General features: G+C 37.3%; 1 protein-coding gene across 1 annotated transcript; it reads left to right on the forward strand.

Annotated features, from left to right (window-relative positions):
- Window positions 1-522: 522 nt before the first annotated feature.
- LOC149828084 (uncharacterized) lies at window positions 523-1,220 on the forward strand. The gene is made up of 2 exons (XM_090018624.1): window positions 523-595; window positions 1,114-1,220. The coding sequence occupies exons 1-2, from the start codon at window positions 523-525 to the stop codon at window positions 1,218-1,220; spliced, it is 180 nt and encodes a 59-aa protein (XP_089874750.1).
- Window positions 1,221-10,684: the final 9,464 nt, after the last annotated feature.

Below are 10,684 nucleotides of genomic sequence, written 5' to 3' on the forward strand. Positions count from 1 at the left end.
TTATTGCAAGTCCCAAGATATTCCTTCGTACACACCGAAACACGCAAATTTGTTTTTCAGGGAGAACACACAACACCCTCTCATCATCGTGTCCTCAACCTGGAGTTTTACCTTGCAATAAGGCTGACCCTTAAGTGACATGGCGAGGTTTTTCTTTCATCATTTTAATAATAATAATAATAATTGCATGTGGATTAATGAGATGAGGGTAATGTGGTGCTTTTGTGCTAAAAGACAAAAGCTCATATATAGCTTGAGGAACAAGGAAATAATGGGGGGGAAGTGAATAAAGAGAGTAGGAGCGCAGGGGAGTGATAGAGAGGATTTTCTCCTACAATGTGAAAAAGGCAGAAAATAACATGGCAACAAGACGGGATATAGGTTCCTTATCAACTTTTTCAAGGGAGTGAAACACATGTAGAAATACTGATGACAACCTCATCCTCGTGGAAGCAACTCATGCAGCTTCTTGTATTATTTCCTCCCTCAGAGGGCACATTATGAGCCACCCAGCACCTCCAGATGGGGTGGCTGCATTCCCTTCTCTCCCCACTGAAGAAGCTTTGGTGGCGCCTGCGTTCTGCCAGGAGGAAGAGTAAAGGCTCCCTCTCTCAGTTCTCTTTCTTTTCTTTCACTTATTGTGGTCAATAACAAGAAAAAGTAGTTTTTTTTTAGATTTCATTCGCCCATCTCTGAATCTCCATTCCTTGGTCTCTTTCATGGATAATCAGAGGAAAAGAAATGCTTTTTCCATGGAAATTTGATTAATTCATGTCAGTTTTCTTTTCTGCTATGATGGTGGAAGAGTTGACAAGCAATAAAGTATCTTGTCTTTACTGATTTCAATGAATCATATCTAATGTTTCACTCTGTTTTCCATTTATACATAGTTTTAATACCTTTCCAAAATCTCAATATTTTTCTGCCAAATTCCACCATACGGTTTCTTTTAATTTTCTTTTCAGTCATGTATGGCCACAAGGGGAAACAGACATATATCCCTTCAAATAGATAAATTTGTTTCCAGTGATCAATCTCAAATTTTATTTAACATTTTGTGTTTGCAGTGGATTTGGATATTAATGGGTATTTCATGGATGTGAAAATTTTCAGGAAGAGGTATCTACATTCTATATGAGGATGTGAAGTCTTGCCCATGTGAAGATGTGCATGTCTTGTGGTCCATCTTGGTGGAGTCCCATGCCCTCCCTCCCATATAAGTGAATCTTTTCCTGTATGTAAAAATATAGGTACACATAAAACCCATACCTTTGTTTTCTTGGTTCATGTTCATTACATGCCTGTGCACTTTATTGTACCATTGCGTGCACAGAGCATGACACACACAGACATGTAAATATCTAATTACACATAAATAACAGGTTTTTCCATGACACGTTTCCTTACTGACTAAGCGCCGGTGCCAGCACCGGCACCTGCATCCATGTATGCACACGCTCGCATAAACACCACGTAGCGCAGAGAGAGAGAGAGAGAGAGAGAGAGAGAGAGAGAGAGAGAGAGAGAGAGCAAATTTTTGTAGCTCGATTGTTGGTGTTTCACATCACTGAACGCATATTTTTAGTATTGGAGGTAGAGCTTTGTGGGAATTAAACTATTGGTGTTGAATTAATTAAACAAGAGTTGTTGTCTAGGCAATCGGTAGTGCCTGATGCTATACCAGACATCACCAAGCACATCCACTGCTGGCGTCCACACAGAAGCTGGATGGACAAGGAAGGAAACAGGGCCCATCACTCCCATATAAAATGTGCTTAGACGCCCTCAGTAATCAAGTTTAAACCTCCAAACACACACTTGACAATCATTTCGTGCATGAATGGTAGCCCCCCACAATTTTGACTCCATCATCATCCATTGGCTTGAAGCATAATTCATTCATCAAGGTTCGTCCGATCCGATCACTGTCGTGTCGCCCATCAATTGTAGCATGTAGCTTTAGTGATGGGTTAATAATAAGGTCTCCGATCATGTTGAAAATTGTGGCTCGAATGGCTAATATAGAGTGGTGATCTACTCTGTTTTAGGAGGATCAGCCAAGAAACTCAAATTGTGAATCAAACACTAGAGCATACTTTGTCCAACACGGCTGGACTGTGAAAGGAACGTCTAAAGTAATATAAGCAATGTTTCCTTTTCTTTTTTTCTTTTTTCGTCATTGAAGCAATGCATGTAATGCATGAATCGATAAACTAAACACCTAAGACCCAATCTTATTTTCATCACATTATTGATTTTAATATGAAAGTAGGTTTGCTAGGTGTAGAATAAGCTCATTTGCCTAGCTTTCTCTGCTTTGGTTAATGACAGAAAGCTACTTTTGGACCTCTAGCCAAGGGAGAACGACCATGGTGCTCCACAGAAATCCCATCTTATAGCATTTATCTGGCTAAGTAGATGCATCCAAACATGGATTAAAATAACCATGAAAATCTTTGGTTTGAGAAGAAAAGAATGAGACGTGTTCAGATGGTTATTGAAGAACTGATTGCGTAGATGTTCTTCTCAAAGATAATATTAACAAGTGGTGGCCGAAAATGGTAGTGTTTGTTATATAAAGAAGATTTAGCAATTCTTTTCCCCAAAGATATAATCAAGAAGAGATGGAACGAGTGGTAGCATGTCTTACCAAAACCTCTAATCTTTGTGCCTTTCAAAAAAAAAAAAAACTCTAATCTTTGTGGGGTGTATTCCACCCTGCACCCCACACCAACTCGGTTCTTTTTTAATGAGACGGTCGTTCTTCTAGATTAGTTCAGAATATGCATCTCATGGGGCCCACTATTTCCTTGTAAATGAAGTGATGGGCATCACAGTCGCTTTTTTTAAACTTCTCTTAAGCATTAGTGGCGTCAGATAACTTGTTTTGTTTTGTTTTGTTTTTTTGTGAGAGAGAGATGCATCTTCATTTTGTAACTTGTAAGTAGGCATACTCGAAGGGTTTGAGGTAGTAGGGTGGGGCCTAGGTTATCAAATGGGCGATCGAGGCGATTCCTGCAAGGTCACTCCCTTGTGCAAGCCAACCTCTAGCATAGGCCCTGGAGTGAGGGTCCTAGCCTCAGAGTTTTACGCCTCTAGGTTGACAACCGTGGGTATGACAGGCTGATCCTGTGCAACCAGGTTTTCAAGCCTAGACAAAATAAAAAAATTTGTAAGTAGGCGTGCACCCATCGCCCCAAATAGATCCCATGATCTTTGGTGATTGCTTGGGATTTATTCAACATTCTTAATTTTCCTGTAAAGAATTGAAATATATAATATCTACAGTTCTTTTATGATACTACATTTTTTTGTGTATTTTCATTGTTTCATAAAACTGGTCATATTTTCAATTACTCTGGAACACTTCTTGGTTTTTCGTATAGATAGTCTAAGAGTGCAATTGTAAAAAGAAACTAGAAAGGAAATATCAATCACCAAATTCCCCAATTTATCCCTGTTGAAACCCCTAGCTCCATATCATACTAGATCTAAGAACAATAACCCTCCGGACTGCCATATAAAACTTTTAAGAATTCATGTGCAAGCATGTAGCATCAAGCCATTGCCTACAACAACAACAACAACAACTACTACGCCTTCATCCCAAAACAATTGGGGTCAGCGATATGAACCAAAAAAGAAATTCATATTGGGTCTTCCACATGAATCCTTTTCCTCCAATCATTTCTATCCAATGCCATGTCCTCGGTGAGGTTCAAAGCATTCATATCCTTTCCTATCATCTCCATCCAAGTCTTCCTAGGCCTACCCCAACCTCTTTTAACTAATATATTTTCCCATTTCTCCAACCTTCTAACTGGAGCATCATTAGGCCTTCGCCGAATATGTCCAAACCACCGTAAACGATTTTCTCGCATCTTATTTTCAATGGGTGCAACACCTACCTTCTTACGTATCTCCTCGTTCCGAATCTTATCTTTTATTGTATTTCCACACATCCATCTAAGCATCCGCATCTCAGCTACACTCATTTTTTGAATATGATGTCTCTTGGCAGCCCAGCATTTCATACCATATAGTAAAGCGGGTCTAATAGTCGTCCTATAAAACTTTCCCTTCAACCGCAATGGCATTCTACGATCGCACAACACTCCAGTTGCACTTTTCCATTTCATCCACCCAACCTTTATCCTATGATTTACATCTCCATCAATTTCTCCATACTTCTGAATGATGGATCCCAAATATTTAAAATAATCATTCACTGGTATTTCTTGCTCACCAAGCTTCACTACACTCCCATCACTACTTCGTTTCTTACTAAACCGACATTCTATATATTCAGTCTTACTCTTACTCAACTTAAAACCTCTAGCTTCCAATGTCTGTCTCCATAATTCTAACTTAGCATTAACCCCATCTCTAGACTCATCAATCAAAACAATATCATCAGCAAACAACATACACCATGGTACATTTTCTTGAATTGATCTCGTAAGCTCATCCATCACTATCGCAAATAGGAAAGGGCAAAATTTTGTCCATCAAGCCATTGCCTGATGGACAAAATTTTCTATTTCAATGACTTTCATGTTAGCCTCAAGGGATTTGGTGCAGTGGAAGGGGCCTTGGCCACTAGGTGGGTGGTCAGGGTTTCATTCGCATGAGCATTGGCCCCTTGCTTTAATGAGGGCAAGGGATAAGCCCTTGTTCAGCCGAAGCTTGGTGACTCCATGGGGGAAAGTGGTGCACCACAGGTTTACACTGTCCGACCTTAAGTATGGCAGGCTTAGCCGGCGCAACTAGGTCTCTAATTCCGAGGGTGGTTTCCCGGTCCTTCATGGAAAAAAAAATAACATTCATGTTCAAGCAAACTTGAACCTTCATACTTACTGGAAAATAGGCACGCCTAAATGGTAGGGCAGCAAGAGTGTCAACTAACAATATCTAATAGGGAGACATGGGGGTAGGCAGTGTCAAGAGTGTTCAACTTGCTAAATTGGAGCTTCATAACAATGTAGCACAACTTACAAGCCCTTGATGATGACAGAGATGCTAAAATGAATAAATTTGCTGAATGTTCTGAAACCATTCCTCTTACAACCCACATACAAGAACTGTTACCTGATAATGAAGTTTTAAGGTCAACAATATTGAGGTACCTTACCATGATTTACTTCGTTGCTATGGTTTGACAATAACAGCAAAAACAATAGGGATCGAATACAAAAAACTGGGAGAAGATATTCCTCTACCCTTATATAGTATGCATCCCCATATACAAAAATGTGCACACAATTTTGATCAATATAGACATCAAATAGGTGTGAAATTTCAAGCGCAACGTCATCATAAGAAAATTGGACCTGGTTATTGAACAAGAGAAGACAGGTAATAGCTCAGATAATTGTTGATTTATATATAAATGTACCCACAATGGTGGGGGTAAATTAGACTGAACTCCAATAGAAGACATGCAAGGCAGGAATTCATGCCTACGAACAAGGAAATGCATAGAAGAAAAAATATTCATTTTATAAGACATGATGTTGAATGCTCTGCCAGACGGGCTGGCCAGTCACTAAAGTACGCCTGAGCTTTAGCTTCCACATTGGACAGAGCAGCAAGAGGTGTGGCTGTTATCTGAAAGATAATCATGAACAAAAATGTTACTTTTAGCCAATTAAACGCATTTGGTTTCTGAGAGGATTTGCTTACATTATCCATTCTGAAGTGCTCCAAAGTCCATATCCTCCCCATCTTCCCCATACTGGAATTCAGAAATCTGATCAACAAAGGATAATTGGTATCAACAAAAGGCACATAAGATATAAACACTGCATCTCACACAGATTGTCTTGATCCACCTAATTAACTCACTAAGCCAGCATAGAGGTTCACTTCCAAGTTCCAACCAAAAAGTAAAGATGTTTAAACCTAAAAACTTCCAATAGGAGAAAACATGTCATCGGTAGCAAGACAAAGTATTGGTACATGCAAACCTAGGAAACTCGATATCATATTCCCTCCATTAACAGCCCACTCAGGCTAGATGGTCCTTAGTAAAGGAATACACACTTCATCCTCTCAGATTCAAATAATGTTACCATAGTATTTGAGGGAACCCTGACAAATATTACTGGAATAGGCCTTCCATAATCTACACCATGCACTATGGTGCCAGCAACCACCAACTCCAAATGGGTCATTTGTTAGTATGTTCCAACATCTCCAGTGTACAAAGATGACTCTAAAAACATCTACGGCATGCATATGTTACACATATACCAAATGAAGGAATAAGAGGGTGTTAGCACTTAACACTTTATCCTGATAAATTAAAAAACCCATGATTAAACATCCGGTACCTGAAAGGTCATATCATTTTTTCTATTGGTTTATCCCATTAACAGGGTAACAGGTTTAATCTTCAAAACAATTCCCCAGTGTAATCTAAAGACTGCATTGTCTGTGCAAAGATTAATATGCAACGAGTATCAATCCTCTTCCTCACAAAGGAGGCATCAAAGTGCCAAATTAAGCACTCCTTAAAAAGTCATCCCATGATAGCAGCCTACTGTACGCAAATCAAATAAACCTCAGCAGGCCTCTCAAATATCTACTCATACATATTTACTGGGCAATAAAATGGCAACATTATAGAAAAGAAAAAGGTTGCAAAATTTTTCTTCTAGACATGGTAGTAACAGCGCAACAATGTGTATACAAAAATGATAGGAAGATCAAGAGGAAAATAAGAAAACCATTAAAAAAAATTGATGCAACTCTTATGTTCTTATAATATGATAGTTCACAGGATAATCTTCAAGAATAAACAGCAATTAAAGCAATTAATAACATAGCTTGTATAGCATCTTAGAATTATGTTATCGACATTGTAATATCGTGTATTTTCACTTAGCCATTTTGAGATTTTTTCGAAAATTTGGCCAAGTTTGAGAGAAAAATCGTTTGAACCTCGATTTTAGATTGATGTTTTTGAGTCTGGGTTTGACCCAGGTCTCATCACCTAGGTCTAAACGAGTCACTTAAAATGTGAGAAAAAGTTTTATTTCCGACCTTTAAATTCGAGCGAAATTTGGGTTATTTTCGGGTGAAATTTGGATTTTGATATTCGTGTAATGTCGTTGGATGCGTCTCAAAATATTGAGCGCAACGATATTTTATTTTTCTCAATTCGGGCTACGGTTGGCCCGAAAAATCATGTTTTTCTAAAAAATGAGCAGTTTGTCGAAACGGATCCGGAGTTGGATCTAATGCCTATGATCCAAATTATTATGGATTTGGATTTTATTTAAGACCCACTTTAATCTAAATTTAATCCATATCTTAATTCATTTTCGTTTTAGGTATGGGTTTGGATTTTTGGATCCGGATCCGAATCCAAATCCAAGCCCCACATTTTTTCGAGCTTTAAATTGAATATAAAGCTTTAATTTGGGGTTCAATAAGGTTAGCGAGCCTTCTGGGTTAATTTGCTTATTTTTTGGTACCTTTAGATAATTTTTAATTAATTAATAATTAAAAATTAGTTAATTAATATTAATTTCGGATTTTTATTTTAGGGTGGAGTAGGACTCCTTAAAAGAGTCCTTAAACTTACTTAAAGAGAGTTTTAAAAGGGTTTGGAAAGTTAAAAAAATAACAAACGTGGAAAAGTCAACATTTGGAAGAGTTTCAAAAAAATTAGGAAACAAAGGGAGAGAAAGAGTTCTATCTTTTGGAAACTCTCTTAGAGAGGGCTGGAGAAATAGGGAGGGGCAACCTCCCCTACGGGGCCTATAAAGAGACCCCAAAAAAGAGAGAGAGAAGAGAAAGAGAAGGAAAAAAAGGAGGAGAGCTAAAGTGAGGAAAAGGGAGGAAAAATGAGGAAGAATAGGAGTTTGGGTCATCTCCAACCATTTACCCACGTTTTTCAACATCCACCATTGTTTTTCTTCAATTTTTTATTCATGGTATGGGTTTTCTCTCTTGAATCAAGTGAGAAATTGGTATAGATTGGATGTTCATACAATAATTTGATGACAATCCATGGAAAAGGTGTTTAAAACCATGTTTTTGTAAATACACATGAAGGATGATCCATGAATCTTTCTCTATGTTGTATTCTTGATTCTTTTTATATTTTCAATGAAATAAAATATTGTACATGTTAAAACAGAATTTTTATTGGGGGTAAAAGTGGGTATTTAAAGGTTTCTTTTGATAGATATTGAGTTCCATGGATATGTTCTTATTTTCTTTCATCTTTTCAAAAATAAAATTTTTGTACATGCTTAGATTTATGCTAAAACAGAATTTATTTCATGATATATATAGTTTATTATATGCTTGTCTTATGATACTTTGATGTGTCATGAATACTCTATTGAAGGAGCTTTTTGGACTTTGGTTCATTGTAAGAGTGAAATTCTGGTTATGCATGTATACCCATGTGAGGAATCTGAATATATTTTCAATTTTAAATAAGTTTATAGATGCATATCCAAAAAATGAGTTTGATCCTGCATGCCTGATGGTGTCAACAGGTATATCGATGCATACATGAGATAAAAACTGCATATGTATGCATTATCGAACTGAAATATGGGTATTTTGCATGCTATTTATATTTTGTTTTAATCCTTTTTCAGATAAACAAAAGGAGAACTTTGTTGTACAAAAAAAGGGAAAGTTTATGGTTTTCAACAGAAAAAAAAAATTGGTTTTGTGTATGTTCGGTGGGCTGGCTGTCAGACTAGCCAAATATTGATCGGCTGGCCTGACATGCCAGACCTCCCTGGCTAGGCTGGGGTCTGGTCAGGCTGGACCAGACCCATCCTGGTGCCGACTGGGCACTTGGCAGCCCAGCCGAGTGGGTTGGCCGAGCATGCCGGGTCCTAACAGGCCCAGTCCAACCCTCTACTGGACTGGTGCTGGCCTGGCAGCATCCTGCCAGACCTTGACAGACCTGTCAGGCCCAGCCGAGTGGGCCCTGGCAGGCAGGTTCTCAAAAAAATATATATGTATATATATAAATATATATATATATATATATATATATATATAACATGTTTCTTTATGCATTTAAAAGCTACAGACCTTGCTAAGGGTATGTAATTCGATTTTAATGCATGTTAAAAATGGGATGTTTTTATTCACGTGTTAACTTGATATGATCTACTTTAGCATTTTGTTATTTCAGGATTGGTAAAAATGCACGTGTACTCATAAGAAGGAATGTGTACAGTCATGTGATTTAGTTTTCAGATTTAGCTAAGTGTGGCTGATATATCTTCATGCATGCAATAGAATGAAATCTTCACATGCTTGCATTTAGTACATCATGGTTGTCCGCAATGGTATTGCATAGTTGTATTTTCATGTGCATGTATATAATGAAATTTATATGCTCTTACATGTTTATGATGTCAGTCATGAGTGTTTGCATGTGTTAAATGGTTTCCACTTGGTTTTACGCATGCAAGAGAATGACATTACACACATGTCTAGGTTGTTTATGACATGCATGTTCATGGTATTAATGCATAGTTGTTTCTTATGCACGTAAAGACCTGAAATCATCATGTCTTTCATGTCGTCAGTGGCATGAATGTTCACATTTTTAAATTGGGCTGTCATGAACGAAGCATATTGTGAATAGTTACATAAAAGCACATGAATGGGGAACACATGCACATGGTTAATTTGACATATACGTATGTGCATTGGAAAGTGTGTGACATTATAAATAGCATGTTATGATTTTTGCATACGATGCATTAATAATCAAAGTGGATCATCGCAGGTCTGGTGAACCTTAAGCTTGAGTTGCTCCTTCTTTACTTGTTCTAATGCATCATAGAAATCGCATTGATATTGTTTTTCTATATTGCATTGTTCTATGTTTTTCATGGGCTGCAGTCTCGTAACAAACCTCACATTTGAAAATGTGAATTTATGGTATTAATTTGGCATGCTGAATTGCAAATTAATGAAATGACTATAAATAATAATAATAATAATAAAAGAACAGTATAATATACGTTCTGAGATGTCTCGTCAAGAGTATAAGACTCTTGGAGTTACGGTTTTGGGAAAACCGAAAGGATAAAAAAACTTCGTGTGTGTCGTTGTTGTTGCCTCTGAACTCAATATTGAGGTTCTTCTCTTGACCACAGTTTTAGGAATAATCCGCCACTTTGCCTGATGGTGGTGTGTAGACTCAATTATTGTTTTGGTATACCAAGAAAAGTGAAACTATTGGATGTGGAGGTTTAATGTTCCGAAGGTGATTCAGTAGGGGGCTAAGTTTGAAAACCAGTAATAAAATACAACTCGTGTGCTAAGTTACTCTGAGAACCCTACTTAACCTTAGAAAATTGTACCTGTTTGGTATATCTGTCGGCAACGGTAATTAAAAAGAGAAACTTAAATTATATTCATTTAATAGGGCATGTGTATGGAAAAAAAAACTTTAAGAAAAGATAATAAAGTGTTTATTCATTGCACATAAATCATGCATATTCCTGTTATGCATTAGAACATGCATGTTTACTTGTTCCCTTAATTGTTACATGTTGGTGGATGCATGATGTTTAATTCCTAATGCATGTTAAATGTCCTTGTTACTTAAATTGTGATCATTGTTATTTATTAATGTTCTCTCGTGCTTGGTAATTATTTCATACTGCATGAATGCTTAAATTGAATTATGTAA

The sequence above is a fragment of the Nuphar pumila genome, chromosome 10 (genome assembly GCF_984573655.1).
Source record: "Nuphar pumila chromosome 10, dmNupPumi1.hap1.1, whole genome shotgun sequence".
NCBI lineage: Eukaryota > Viridiplantae > Streptophyta > Magnoliopsida > Nymphaeales > Nymphaeaceae > Nuphar > Nuphar pumila.